The 16,099-nt window shown below is 40.1% G+C and overlaps 1 protein-coding gene across 3 annotated transcripts in view; it reads right to left on the bottom strand.

The window, feature by feature from the left end:
- NDRG3 (NDRG family member 3) overlaps positions 1-16,099 on the bottom strand; it is a 61,027-nt gene that overhangs the window by 8,332 nt on the left and 36,596 nt on the right. For all 3 annotated transcript variants that reach the window (XM_007447739.1, XM_007447738.1, XM_007447737.1), the window contains 5 exons: positions 15,519-15,605; positions 13,702-13,758; positions 2,969-3,072; positions 1,784-1,849; positions 1,612-1,663 (listed from right to left, as the gene is read on the bottom strand). In XM_007447739.1, the coding sequence (XP_007447801.1) occupies positions 1,612-1,663; positions 1,784-1,849; positions 2,969-3,072; positions 13,702-13,758; positions 15,519-15,605 (366 nt within the window). The remainder of the gene's footprint in view (positions 1-1,611; positions 1,664-1,783; positions 1,850-2,968; positions 3,073-13,701; positions 13,759-15,518; positions 15,606-16,099) is intronic.

Here is a 16,099-nt window from a genome sequence, read left to right as displayed (position 1 = left end):
GCATTCCTGAAGTTCTTCTCTATAAACACTGAAGGTGTGGAAATCAGAAAGAGAAAAAGATCTTATCTGTATTGGCCAACTTACACAATCTTGAAAAATAATTGGTAATGTTGCTTTAAGTCCATGTAATTTCCAAAAGGCAGCTCAGCATGATTAGAGAATTCTGATTAAGGGTGTTTTCTATAAACGATACTATTTTCATAAACACATGTTCATGAAAAAATGTTTTTGATATTTTGTAGCATGTATCTCTACCTTTGTAGCCAAAAAAGACGGACCTTTACAATCACTACAACTTTATTACCTTTGGGGATTTTTTTTTTTTTGAGTTGAGAGTTATTTTCCTCTGTGCTCAAGCCACATTATGTATTTTACACTAGACACAGACTGTTTAACAGGGTAATTCAGGAAAGTGTGAATATATTCTACTGTCATACCTGTCTCACCCTACCAACACTCCCCCTGCCCACCAAGCTTCTCATCTATGTCTGCATCTCTGATTAATTATTAGATTCCCTTTCTAAAAGCTTTACTTCCTAATGTTTTGCTCTAAATAGGGTAGAAGTGAAGTAGGCCAAAGAAAACCAGATAATTTCACGCAGATACTTAAGTGGTAATATGCTGTGGGAAAGACAAGCAAGTGATAACAGACTTATGAAAAACTGTCAGCTTCATCTGTAATTACGGAAGTGCAAATTAAAACAGTGGGATACCATTTTTAACCAAATTAACTACTAATGAAATTTAAAAGTCCAATGCTGAACAGCATGCTGTGAAACAGGCACTCTCATACATAGGCAGTGGCAACACACTGTTATGTCTTTCCTGGAAAGGAATCTGGCAAAATGTATTAAAAACCTTACAGAGGTTTATGATTTTTGACACATTATTTCCATCTCATCCCAGGGAAATGATCAAAGATTCAGGCAAAGGTTCTATAAGGATGTTCAACAGCAACATTATTAATGGTGCAAAGTCAGAAATAATCAACAGGAGGATGGGGTTTACATAAACAAGGGTATATTTATAAGACTGAATATTATACAGACATACTGACTTTATAGTATGGAAGAATGCTCTCAACAGTGCTAAGTCATGAGGTCCCAAAACACTGTATAGCTAATATCATCCCATCTATTGTAAAGAAAAACATAATGGCTTGTCTTTGAGTAATGGGATCATGACTTCTCCTCCTGTCCTCCTATTTACCAATTTTCTACAATGAGCACATATTTTTTTTGCCAGTGTGCTACATGCTTGAGGAAAGTATACAGGCTCCCAGTAGCCTTCTACATCTGTGGTGGCTGCAGAAGGCCAAGGCTGTCAGAAGTCTGACGATAAGCCAGTGGCCTTTACCTGTCCTGCTTGCCACAGAGCGAGCTCCACCACCCAAAGCACTCAAGGGCAGTCCTGAACCCTTCTGATGAAACACAGGGATCAACGAGGAATTCTTCCTCCACACTGGGTAACAAAGTGCAAACCCTGGTCTGTGTAATGAGAAATCACAAAAACTAGTACCTACCAACTGTTTCGAGTACATCAGCAGAGTGTGTTACACACAATTTATTGCATTTCATCTTATTCATCTTCACAACATCAGGACATACTTACCACAGCCTCAACTGCAGGTGAATTGTCACCTACCACCAATAAAGTAGAACACCTGGGGAGAGGGAAAATAAGAGGACACTCAGCAAGCAGCACATATACTCCACTGAAAATGACTCTGTCCATGCAAGGCAAAGATGTTGAGCAACGTAGTGGGGGAGACTGAGGGACTTACTTTAATGTCTTTGATTTGTTATCATTTTGTCCCAGAATGGGTCTTTCGATCTCCAGGTCTCTGCGTCTAGAGAAACACAAAGCAATCAATGCACTTTTCAGGTAAAATCATGGCAACTCAGGTTACTTCCTGGTTGTGAAAAACAAAATGTATCAAGAAATCTGAAAACTATCTTTCCTTCACACAGATGAGGGAAGGGGCCCTTGTGCACTTTGTTCAGTGGCATCCTGAGTGGTACAGAGCAGGAAAAAGGAACTCTGCAGGATGCTAAAAGGAGGCAACTTCAAAACTCAATAGCAATGCTGTTGAAATCCTCAAGTCTTAAGTGTTCAATTTTCCAACTAGTTTATAGGAATAATTTCTTAAGGGGAACTTTTTTCTTTTTTTTTTGGCCACACCACGTGGCATGCAGGATCTTCCCTGACCAGGGATCCAACCTGTGCCCCCTGCATTGGGAGCACAGAATTTTAAGTGCTGGACCGCCATGGAGGTCCAAGGGGAACTTTTTTGGGGGAACATTCTCCTGGTAACTAACAGTTCAGTGCAGTACTTAATAACCTTTCTGATTTCAACAAAAAATAAGGAGGCTTTGTTCCACAGAGGAAGGAGCTAGAGAGACTGTGTTCAAAACGTGGCTTTGCTCCTGACCGGCTGTGTGACTCTGGGTAAGTTACAGCTGACCCATTTCCTTAATCTTTTTCCATGTACCCAGAAAGATAGAAGGAGCTAACATTTTCACCTTGGAGAAGCTGGTCCCAAGATAAGAATTAAGCTTCTCCCCATGTGTCACTTCTGCGTGATGGCAGGACACCAGCAGAGAGACTGAATTGGGGCCCAAGACTTCTATTCTTTGCCTCACCTACATGCCTCTTTCTGTGCCACCTCAATTTGTGTGTTTTGTGTGTGTACATCACTTTAGGTACTTCTGGTCTCAAAACATCTTAGAAGTACAACTGGTGGTTGAACATGCCTGAAACAGCCTTCAATTTCATGCATTGCTCTTGAAAGCTGTCTTCATTTCTGTCTGAAAGCCCTTCCCCTTCTACTGTGGTGAAAAGTACGAAAGCAGTCCCATCACACAACACTGGAAGGAGTAGTTTATTTCCTCTTCTCCTTCTCTCTTAAATATCCGTTATCTTCTTAGACCTAGTCTGCATTTAAGGGAAGGAATAGAAACAACTGTACCCATTATAGGAACCCAGGAAGAGCTGCAGGTTTTCTTGGTTGATATCTTGGGCAATATGCAGTCTATAGGTCTGAATCAGGTCCAGGTTGGCCTGCAACTCTTCCTAGAACAATGAAAAGAAGACACAGGTGAACTTCTGAGCTACAGTACAAGTCTGTCTTGTTTGGTTTGCATTCTCAATGCCCAAAGCCAAAGCTCCCTGCCCATGATGGGAGATGGGGCAGAGCCTGGGGGGCCTATTTATGTACTGGTAGGCTGAATGGCTTCTTTTTTATTTGCAGCAGACTGGTTCAGTGCCATATTCTGTGTTGAATGAGGGCACCAAAGAATCTATGATGGAAAAGGTCGGTAATCAACTCCAAATCAAGCACAGAAATTGGGGGACATGCTCTGAACACCCTCCTCTGCAGCACAGAGGAAACTGCACTAAACTTGGATTCAAGTTTCACTAGATGTGAAACTTAGGTCACCTAACCATTCAGAAGCCTAGTTTCATTATTTGTGTCTTATTCATGTTCTGCCATTCTCATAAAAATAGAGTGTCTGTAAAATAAAGATAATAACCAGCTACCTGCCAGGGCTGTTTTAAAAATTAAATAAGAAAAGTTATATGGACTGTAAAGTATAAAATAAGTGGAAAGTAACATCTCTCTTATTAGCTATAAATCTGCATAATTAACTTATCTGTATCTTCATCAATATAATGGGTATAATATCTATTTATATACTATCATTTAATAATATACATTGTAGAATTATATATTACATTCCATTTATAACACTTTATTAAGTCAATTTATCATTTATTTACTCTTATTACCAATACTATTTTTTTTGTTGAGGTAGGACTGATTTATAATATAGTATTAGTTTCAGTTGTACCACACAGTGATTCAAAATTTTTATAGATTATATTCCATTTAAAGTTATTATAAAATATTGGCTATATTCCCTGTATAAAATTCAAGAGAAACAAAACGGTCTATCAGTAAAAAGAGAATCTCCCTCTCCACTGCCCATTGTCCAGTGGTCCCTATTTTGCTGGTCTTCTTGGAGGCCACCAGAACGAGTTGCTAGGTTTTTGTGTACATAAGCATATATGTACATATATGTATACACACAACCACCACCACCACCACCACCCCCACCCCCCCCTCCCCGCAGTAAATAGCTTTAAGCAGAACGGAAGGTGTTTACACTGGAGGAAAGAAATGTATCAGGGATAGTGAGAGTCAGTAAATCTAAAGCAGTGTATAAAGGTCACCACCAGCAAGCCTTGTAGAGAAACAGAGATAAGGAGAATGTGTATTTGCATTCTCACTACTATATGGGTAAAGTGAGCCAAGAATACAGTAGGAAACTTACCAACTGGATCAGAGGCTACCTGAAACTAAAGGGCACTGGAGCCATTCCAAGGAAACGTGATAAATGCTGAAGATACTAAGAAAAGTGAACAACAAATGAACCACATGGCAATTAGAGATGAAATGACCTATCCAGCTCCCCCTTGAAAGTCTGAAGGGGAACTTGAGCAGCAAAGTTTGAGATTAAAAAAAAGAGAAGGAATGATATTGGTATAAAAGGGGTAAAACTGGCTTAAGTGCTAATGGAACTTCTCAGGAAAAGCTGTTACGTATAAATTGCACCTCCCACTCACATTTTTTTAAAACACAAAAGTGTAGTCTGCTACACGTACCGTTCTACACTGTGCTTTTCCACTTAAAAGTACGGCAGAGGTCGTCATCCCTTATCAGGGTATATGGAGCCATCTCAGTTATTTATACTACCTGTTTTCCCACATGCTTGCTAGTACAAATGATCACTTTTTGATTTTTGCTAATTTGATAGATAAGAAAGGGGATATCACTGTGGGGTTTTTTTCTTATTAGAGAAGATGAGATTATTAACGTTCAGAAAACTTACTTGCTTTCATTTCAAAGCAATAAGAGCAATACAAGCATTTGTTTGCTTAAATTTTATTTTTATTTAACATCTTTATTAGAGTATAATTGCTTTACAATGTTGTGTTAGTTTCTGCTGTACAACAAAGTGAATCAGCTATACGTATACCTATATCCCCATATCCCCTCCCTCTTGCATCTCCCTCTCACACCCCCTATCCCACCCCTCTAGGTGGTCACAAAGCACCGAGCTGATCTCCCTGTGCTATGCAGCTGCTTCCCACTAGCTATCTGTTTTACATTTGGTAGTGTATATATGTCCATGCCACTCTCTCACTTCGTCCCAGCTTACCCTTCCCCCTCCCTGTGTCCTCAAGTCCATTCTCTACGTCTGCGTCTTTATTCCTGTCCTGCCCCTAGGTTCATTAAAACCTTTTTTTTTTTTTTAGATTCCATATACATGTGTTTGCTTGCTTAAATTTTAAATGAACTCTTCAGCCTTGTGACAACCCACTGTCTGTGACCTCACACATTTTTAACTAAACACACATTATATATATGTTGTGAGGATGTTCTTACTTTACAAAAATCATTAAAATTCTCTTCTTAGCTTTCCCCTATTCCAATGCAAACACCTCAGGGCCTCATTCTTCCAGGTCAGGCGCTGTTTTGGCTAATTAACCTCCCGCAGGTATCCTACACTAAGTCTCCCACCAGGTTATTTAAAATCCCCAAATGCATCTTATAATTCCTTCCTCTTTGGCTTTTGAGCAAACTTATTCCCCCTTCCTGGAATGATTCCCCTTCCCCCCAAAATCTAAAATGTTGAATTTTATCCATCCTTCAAGGCCCAGCTGGGATGCCTCCACCTTGAAGCCTTCCTTGATCCTCTCCTGCCTTTGAATTCCTCTAGGTCCCTAACAGGGCCTCTCCTAAGATACCCTGACATGGTAGAAAGAGGAAAGCTTCAGAGTTAGACACACGTGGCTTCAAATCTCCCTTGATATGTTATTAGCTGCTGGCCTTGTATAAAACAATTCATTCTTCACCTGTAAAGTGGGAATAATACAATTCCCATTATGAGATTATTAGATTGAATTGTTTAATGTACATAACACGTCTGTCTGAAATCTGCAGACGTTCAGTGAAAGGTATCAATAGTTCTTATTACTTATCCCTTTTTACATGTGCCATAGCAGTATTTCTGTATATCTCATCTCTCCACAGAGTGAGCTCCTGGAGAAGCAGGGCCATATCTTATATACATTTGTCTCTCCCAGAGCACTTAGCATGGAATTTTGTAAATTCGGCGAACTGGTTTTTAAGGTCTACGGTCAAAACCAAGCATCCTTTGTCTTCAGGTAAGTACCTACTCTACCTAGCACTATGCGGTGGAAAGACCATGGTCGTTGAAACTTCCAGTTAAAGATACTGGATTAAAGTACAGCTTTACTCCCTCCAGAAAAATCATAAAAATAACAGTAAATTTTTTTCTTTATAAGCCATAAACTCATAAGGACAAAGACAGCAAAGAAAAGTGACAACAGCAGTAATATTTTGAAAGTGGGCAAGCAGAAGGAAGACTGTAATCACTCATTGAACAGACTCAATAAGGCTGCTAGGCTGGCAGTGGGGAAAGTGAAAAAAGTAAGTGACCATGTACCAAGGAGCCTGAAAAGGCCCAAGATTTGTCCGCACCAGTTCTCCCTGCAAGCAGAGGGTAAACATGGTACAAAGGATGATTGGTTGAAAGTCCTGTTTAATAAAGACTTAACATCCGGGACTTCCCTGGTGGTACAGTGATTGAGACTCTACGCTCCCAATGCAGGGGGCCCAGGTTCAATCCCTGGTCAGGGAACTAGGTCTCACATGCATGCCACAACTAAGAGTTCACATGCCACAGCTAAGGAACCGGTGAGCTGCAAGTAAGGAGCCTGCCTGCTGCAACTAAGACCCAGCACAACCAAATAAATAAATAAATAAATATTTTTTTAAAAAGACATAACATCAGGAAGACATAACAATGAAAACAGATGAAGCAAAATGAAACAGAATTGAAGAGAGAAACAGAATATTCAGCAACAGTTTGCAACTTTAATACCCCACTTTCAATTAAGGATAGAATAACGAGGCAGAAGATCACAAGGAAATAGAAGAAATGAACAACCCTATAAACCACCAGCCCTAACAGACATCTACACAACACTCCACTTAACAGCAGCAGAATGAATACATTTTCTTCTCAGTGTACATGGAACATTCTCTGGGATAGACGATGTTAGGACATAAAACAAGTCTCAGTAAAAATGTGAAAAGGAATGAAATACTAAGACTATCCCCTGACCACAGTGGAATGAATTAAAAATCAATAACAGAAGGAAATGTGGGAAACTAAACAACATAATCCTAAATAATAATGGATCAAAGCAGAAATCACATGGAAATTAGAAAATACTTTGAAATGAATGAAAATACCTTATAGGATGCAGCTATGTTAATATTTAGAAGGAAATTTACAGCTGTAAATTCCTGTATTAAAAAAGAAGAAAGAGGGGCTTCCCTGGTGGCACAGTGATTGGGAGTCCGCCTGCTGATGCAGGGGACACGGGTTCGTGCCCCGGTCCGGGAGGATCCCACATGCCGCGGGGCGGCTGGGCCCGTGAGCCATGGCCGCTGAGCCTGCGCGTCCGGAGCCTGTGCTCCGCAACGGGAGAGGCTACAACAGTGAGAGGCCCGAGTACCGCAAAAAAAAAAAAAAAAAGAAGAAAGATCTCAAGTTCATAGCTAGCCTTCCACCTTAAGAAACTAGAAAAAGGAGAGGAAACTTAAAGCAAGCAGAAGGGAGGAAATAATAAAGATGCGAGTGGAAATAAATGAAAGAGAGAATAGAAAAAGAATGGGGAAAATCAATGAAATCGAAAATTAGTCAGCTAGACTCACCAAGAAAAACAGAGGTAAAACCCAAAGTTACTAAAAACAGGAATGAGAGAGGAGACATCACTGTCAGCTTTACAGAAACAGAAATAATTATAAGGGAATATTATGAATAATTGTATGCCAACAAATTAGATAACCTACATGAAATGGACCAATTCCTAAAAAGATGCAAACCACCTAAAGTGTCTCAAGAAGAAGCAAAGATTAAATTAGTAATATAAAAACTTTCCATAAAGAAAAACTTTGGCCCAGATGGCTTCACTGTGAATTCTGCCAAACATTTAAAGAATTAACAGCAATCTTTCCAAAATTCTTACAAAAAGTAAAAGGGAGAATACTTCTCAACTCATTCTATGAGGTCAAGTACTACCTTAATACCAAAACCACACAAAGACAACATAAGAAACTTATAGACTAATATCTCTTATGAATATGGACACAAAAATCCTTAACAAAATACCAGGAAACCGAATGCAACAACATATAAAAAGGATTACACACCATGAGCAAGTGGAATTTATCCAGAGAATGCAAGGCTGGTTCAACATACAAAAATCAATAAATGTAATACACCATATTAAAAGAATAAAGAACATAAGTCACACATACATTTCAATAGATACAGAAAAAGCATCTGACAGAATCCAACACGATTTCATGATAAAAGTGCTCAACAAACTAGGAATAGAAGAGAGCTTCCTCTACCTGATGAAGGACATCTATGAACCATCCACAGCTAACATCACACTTAATGGTGAAACACTGAATGGCTTCCCCTAAGATCAGAAACAAGATGAGGATGTCCACTTATCACTTCTATCCAACACTGTACCAGAGGTTCTATCCAGGGCCTAGAAAGCTCTGCTTAGGCAAGAAAAAGAAATAAAACATATCCAGCCTGGACAGGAAGAAGTAAAACTATGTGTATTGCAGATGACATGATCTTGTAGGTAGAAAATCCTAAGGATCCACAAAAAAACAATTAGAGCTAATAAATTAGTTCGGCAAGGTTGAAGGATACAAGATCAATATACAAAACTTAATTGTATTTCTATACATTAGCAATAAACAATTCAAAAATGAAATTAAGAAAGCTTTGCACTTATAGTAGCACCCCCAAAATAAAATACTTAGGAAAAAATATAACAAAAGAAGTGGGAAGACTTCACTACAAAACGTCGCCGAAAGAAATTTTAAAAGGCCCAAATAACTGGATAGGCACTCCATGTGCATGGATTGAAACAGTATTGTTAAGATAGCAAAGCTCCCTAAATTGATCTACAGATTCAACACAATCCTTATCAAAATCCCAGTTAGCTCTTTTGCAGAAATGGATGAGCTGACCCTAAAATTCATATGGAAACGGAAGGAATCCAAAACAGCCAAAACAATCTTGATAAAGAACGAAGTTGGAGGACTCACACTTCCCTATATTTCAAACCTTACTACAAAGATACAGTAATCAAGACACTGTGATACTGGCATAAGGCTAGACAAATATCAATAGGATAAAAATGAGCCTTCCAAAATAAACCCTTACGTTTATGGTCAACTGGTTTTCAACAAGGGAGCCCAGACAATTCATTGGACAAAGAAGTCTTTTTTAAAATGGTACTGGGACAACTGGACTTTCACATATAAAAGAATGAACTGGTACTCCAACCTCACACCATGTACAAACAATTAGCTCAAAATAGACCACAGAGCTAAATGTTAAGAGCTAAAACTATAAAAATCTTACGAGAAAGGAAAGGAGTAAATCTTCATGACTTTGGATTAAGCAATGGTTTCTTAGATATGACACTAAAAGTGCAAGCAACAAAAGCAAAAATAGATTGGATTTCATCAAAATTAAAACTTTTGTGCTTCATGTAGAAAATAAACTTATGCTTACTGGGGGGATAAGTGGGGGGAGGAATAAAGTGGAAGACTGGGATTGACACATACGCAGTACTACATATAAAATAGATAACTAATAAGGACCTACTATATAGCTCAGGGAACTCTACTCAATACTCTGTAATGGCCTATATGGGAAGAGAATCTAAAAAAGAGTGGATATATGTATAACAGACTCACTTTGCTGTACACCTGAAACTACCACAACATTGTAAATCAACACTATACCCCAATAAAATGTAAACAAAACAAAAAAAGATGCTTTCATTAGGTTAAACAAACAAAAATAAATAGATAAAAACTTTTGTGCTTCAAAGGACACCATCAAGAAAGTTAAAGGGCTTCCCTGGTGGCGCAGTGCTTGGGAGTCCGCCTGCCGATGCAGGAGACGCGGGTTCGTGCCCCGTTTCGGGAGGATCCCGCGTGCCGCGGAGCGGCTGGGCCCGTGAGCCATGGCCGCTGGGCCTGCGCGTCCGGAGCCTGTGCTCCGCGAATGGGAGAGGCCACAACAGTGGGAAAAAAAAAAAAAAAAAAAAGAAAGTTAAAGACAACCCACAAAATGCAAGAAAATATTTGCATTTCATATATCTAAAGATCTGTATCAAGAACATATAAAGAAATCTTCAACTTGATAATAAAATGATAAATAACCCAACTAAAAAATGGGTAAAAGATTTTAATAGACACTTCTCCAAAGAAGATAAACAAATGCAAATCAAAACCATAATGAGACACTAATTCACACCCACTAGGATGGCTATAATCAAAAAGTCAGACAACATCAAATGTTGGCAAAGACGTGGAGAAGCTGGAACGCTCATGCTTTGCTGGTATGACTGTAAATGGTGCAGACGTTTTGGAAAATAGTCTGGCAGTTTCTCAAAATGTTAAACACAGCTACCATGTGACCCAGCAATTCCACTCTTAGGTATATACTCAAGAAAACTGAAAACGTATGTCCATGTAGAAACTGGTATATGAATGTTCACAGCAACATTTTTCACAATAGCCCAAAGGTGGAAAGCACCTAAATGTCCATCAACTAATAAACCAGATGTGGTATATACCCATACACTGAAATATTATTCAGCCATAAAAAGGAATGAAATATTGCTACATGATGTAACACGGATGAACTTCAAAAACATGCTAAGTGAAAGAAGTCAGACACAGATGCCACATATTATATGATTCCATTTAAGAAATGTCCAGAATAGGCAAATCCACAGAGACAGAAAGTAGGATAGCGGTTGCCAGGTACAGGGGGGAGGAGAATACGGCGTGGCTGTTAAGGGGGGTGGTGTTTCTTTCTGGGGTGCTGGAAATGTTCTGAAATGAGATAGTGCAATGTTACACAGCTCCAGAAATATACTAAAAACCACTAAACCTTAAAAGTGTGAATTTTATGATACATGAACACTTAAGACCCAGCAATTCCACTCCTAAACTTACACCCAAGATGGACTTTTGTACAAATAAAGCAGGAGGCATATACCAAACTGTTCACAGTCATCCAGCAGTAATGTGGATAAATCTTGGCAATTTTTTTTTTTTTTTTTTTTGCGGTACGCGGGCCTCTTGCTGCTGTGCCCTCTCCCGTTGCGGAGCACAAGCTCCGGACGCACAGGCTCAGCGGCCATGGCTCATGGGCCCAGCTGCTCCGCAGCATGTGGGATCTTCCCGGACCGGGGCACGAACCTGTGTCCCCCGCATCGGCAGGCGGACTCTCAACCACTGCGCCACCAGGGAAGCCCAATCTTGGCAATTTTAAGTGAAAAAAGTTCCCCAAATTACATCAGCATAATACCCTTTTATAATTAGAAATATGTACATAATGTAAAAGAACACATATAAATTCAGTAAGACTATTATAAAGAAAAACAAAGGACTGATAAAAGATGATAGTTTCCTCAGGGTGACAAAAGAAGGGGGACAGGTTAATTCAGAGTATCATTTGGTTAGATGCAGGTTACTGTCAAACCCTAGCTTTTGCTTTGGGTGGTAATATCGTGGGTGCTTATTACATTATTAAAAATAACTAGCTAATTAACTAAATAAAAGTGGGTTATGTGCATGGACCAATGAATGATGAGGGTGTATTACAAACTAAAGACTATGATCATTCTAATTATCTGCACCTGTGGTCCAGTGGGAACAAAGCATAAAGCAGATCCCTCCCCTGCATTCTGGGGGACTTCCCTTTTCCCACCTCAGAAGAAGACTGAAGGTCTATTCTCTGGAAACGATAAAACACAAGGTCTTTGATCTGGAAGACCACAGGCCCAGATGGGTAGATACACAATACTGAAAAGTGAAAGTTTAAAGCCTGAACGTTGAGGCTCTCTGTCTTTTTCTGAACTTGGCTCCAAGAATACTAACATTAGTGTCTGGTGTGTAACCTCAAAGCTTATCTGGGGAATCTGACCAGTCCCAGAGAAAAGACCTAAAGCTGCTGACATCAGGGGCTCCCCAAGGAAATGGCCCAGTCTAATCACCCAAGGGATAAGCCTCACCTGGTGCACACAGGCCTTTCAGTGATCCACCCTTATAAAATTCGGACAGACAGGGATCACTAGCCATTGGGCAAAGAACCTGTGCCAGTTATCCTCAGCCTCAGATCCACTGTTCGTTGTAGTACTGGAGCTAGAATGCATAAACATTTTCCATTTGCCAGTCCCTTTTTAAAATTTAGCACAGGAGCCACTGGCTCAAGGTGTCAGGAATTCTCGTAGAAAAGCTGTAGCTGCACCCGAGGCCCAGGTTCTCCCCCATCCAGCTGCAGCTTCTGGAGCTTCTGCAGCTGTTCAGACCTTATTTTAGACAAATGTCTCCCTCATCTGGTGAGTGGCTCTATGGACCAGTTAACGGCCCTCACCCTCTGGCAAGTTTTTTCACTCCTGGCCGGTTGTACTTTCTCTGGAAACCTTACCTTCCTTGAAGAGGCATGACTCTCAGGCTTGGTGGGGGTGGGCCCAACTAAGTCCTTAGTTCCCTGAGTGTCCACATGTCCTCTGCCTAGGAGTAGCTGCTGGTTTCCACCTGCTACTTTTGGACACCTGAGAGTTCTCTTTCACCTCTTTAAGTAAGCAACCTTCTACTAGTTAACAATATTTTATGTTAAATTTTCTCAACTCGAAGTGTGTGGTTTCTGTCTCCTGACTGGACCCTGGAAACAGCCCACAGGATGGAGAAAGTGTGCCCTGAAGATTGCTGAGATGAGTGTCACCGGGCCTTCTGTATGGCAAGCCCTGATTCTTGACAACCTGGAGTGGCAACTGGTGGCTGAAGTGGGGGAAGGGGGAGCAGTGGTGGTGGCTTGGTGGTTAGGGCTGAGCCCTCACCTTTTGGATCTGACCTATCTCCAGGTAGACAGTGGCATCATTGAGCTGAACTGCAGGACACCCAGCTGGTGTCTGAGAATTGTTTGGTGGTGTAGGAGAAAACACACATTGTAATTGGTGTAAGACTTCTGTTATCCAGCTCACTTTCTCTCTGAAAAGAGGACTGGGATCCCCTCTTTCACGTAACAATTATCCATATAATTGTCATTTTCTCCGTGGACTTGTTTCCTCACCAGTAAGACATGGGGTTTGAACAAGATAATCTCTAAGGTTCTTTCAGCACTAACATTCTTGGTTTCTTTTTCTCTGAAACTTCTATTTCTGTGAAGCCCTTCCCTCATTTGGCTCCAGAGATGCTTGGTGAGGCACATGATGTTGTCAAACATGAACAGATGGCATCTGCTCACAGGGAACAGGTGGGCGGTAGGGGCTGCCTTCTCTCCTCTCTCCAAATGCCAAGAGCCACGTGGCACTGAGTTCATTCCTCTCCCCTAAGACTGGCCTTTGCTGGCCACGTGCATCTCACACAGCACTGAAAGTGGTAACCCACGGGGATCAGGTGAGTTCTGGGGCACCCCTTCTTTCCTGAGGTGAGTAAGACTTTGCACACAAGCCAGTAAACACACGCCTCTCCTGGCTGGCACAGGCACTTACCTGCCCAAAGTGATGAGCCAAAATTATGTCCACAACATTGGTTGTCAAGCCCGAGAGCTACAAAGATAAAAACTTGGTGTCAAGGGAGTTAGCATGGGTAAAAATTTATCAAGCTGTCCACTTCACTGGTGCACTTTCTTGTATATATGTTATCCTTCAACAAATAAACAACACAACTCAGTGTCACACATTTTCAGGAGATGGTGGTCCCAGGAAACCTGAGAACAAGAAACAAGTCAGAAAAAAACGAAAAGTTTTCCTTCCAGGGTAATAATATAGCCTGCTTTGAAATAGGCGGCTAGAAGAAATGCTGCCATTGCTTCTTCGAAAACGTGGGACCGAGAACTCACAGCTATTAGCTGCTTCATTTCTGCCTGTATTTCTGCAGTTACACTGGGTTTACAGTTAATAAGGAACGACTTACAACTACTCCCAAGCCATCCAAAAGAAAAAACGATTTTTTTTCTTTCTTTTAGTTTTGCTATCTTCATTTCAAGTAGTGGGAGGAAATTGCTATGTTTACAGAATGTTCTTGCATTTTGAACATTTTTCTCCTAATTTTTCCCATTTCAAAACTATGCACATCACAGTCTAATAAATGCACCAATCTGTGTAAATCTGCAGACTGTTAGTCTATTTTCAGAAAAATTTCCATCTCAAATTACGTTGCTGATTCCCTTAAGCCTTCCTTCTTTGTTGCTTTTATGCTCAATTCCTACTGCTGACTTGGATCAGAAGCAAAGTACTGAGTTGGGGGTGGAGATGGACAAGAGGAAATCAGGGGGACAGATGTGGATATGGGTGGAGCAGGGTCATGTAGTCCCAGAAAGATTAAGGAAGAAAGAAGCCCAGAAATCTTCACATGGGTTATCAGTGATCCACAGGTTATACATTAAAGATAATAAGAATTAATAACCTATTTCATTTCCTGTTTAATACTCATAAGGTCATTCTAAAGCTTTATAAGAATTTTTACTAGGTTGTATCACGTTATGAAGAGTGTTCAGGTAAGTTTTAATGTACCCACATCCAAGATAGGCATTAAAACAAATTTTAAATAAGTCAGGTTATAAGAAAGAATTTCCATAGCATCTGGCAATAGCACTGTTAATATATTTCATCCAAAGCTAGGAAATACATCATTTCTCCAGAAGTTAAATGTGGGGAGGAATGGATAAACTTTTTAGAATCTGGTCTGCTGGCAGGTGGAATAGTTTAATATTTTAAAGTAACTATGAAAGCAATACATGTTTATCATAGAAAATTAGGAAAACATAGACTACATAAAATAAAAATAAGAATCATCTGTAATGCTACCAGCCGAAGATGTAACTAGCGGTAGCAAATTATTTTCCTTATAAATGCACATATGTATTTAACAAAATTTTATTATCTGTTCTTTTAAACATGAGAATTTTCACATTTCCTTAAATAACCAAAAAAAACCCGTAAGTTTTTGGTTGCATAGTATTCCATTCGTGACTGAGACTCACAGACAATGATGAATCAAAGAAGCAAGATACACAAGAATATATATTCTATTATTCCAAGGATATGAAGTTTAAGAATATATAAAACCAATCTATGGTGGTAGAAGTCAGAATAACAGTTATTTCTGGGAAAGGGAGGAAGTATTAAGCACAGAGCTGGAAATATTCTGTATATTGACTAAGTGGTGATTACATGTGTAAACATTTATCAAGCTGTATACTTAAAACTTCTTGCCCTTGACTGTATGAATGAAAAAATAAAAATAAAAACCAGATAAGCCATTTTGAGAAGGGACCAAGAGATGAGCCAATGGACACTGGTCTTACTTTGGAAGCTGCCCAGTCAATCCAGCCTTTGGCACAAGGGTCAACGTTAATGAGCACGAGACCTTCCACGATCTCTGGGTGACTGAGCTGAAACAAGACAAAGACAACCGTAAAGAGCCCCACTCTCAGCTTCTTCTAAAAATACTGCAGCATGGTTAGTCACCTCTTACAAGGCCTCAGTGCCTCAGATTTGAAAGTAAGAAAGGTCAGAGAGGTGCCAGGGAGGATATTTAGAAAAATAGCTCTATAAATCTAGCTTAGCATCTGGAAAACCAGCTTCCTAAATTACCATCACATGATCTCGCTGGGCAAAGATCTACGGGGGAGATGGTTTTTATTTCCACAGCAGAGGACGGCACCTGGTATCTCTACAGTTGTTTAGCTCATGGTGGGTCTCCCCTGCTGGGGCAGTGCCCTTGGGACTACACGGCATAAGGGGCTACTGAGGCTTAGACTGGCTATTTCATACTCATACACCTTGTCCCCAACAGCAACTTCTTACGTTTTTTTCTAAAACCACATGAATAGGTGATACCACCCTCCAGAAGACTGCCCTTCACCCAGGATGCATTTGGGAAAGA

This window comes from Lipotes vexillifer, unplaced genomic scaffold, assembly GCF_000442215.2.
Source record: "Lipotes vexillifer unplaced genomic scaffold, Lipotes_vexillifer_v1.1 scaffold397, whole genome shotgun sequence".
Taxonomy (NCBI): domain Eukaryota; kingdom Metazoa; phylum Chordata; class Mammalia; order Artiodactyla; family Lipotidae; genus Lipotes; species Lipotes vexillifer.
Note: the sequence above shows the minus strand (reverse complement) of the source record. Positions and strands in the feature narration are given on the sequence as shown.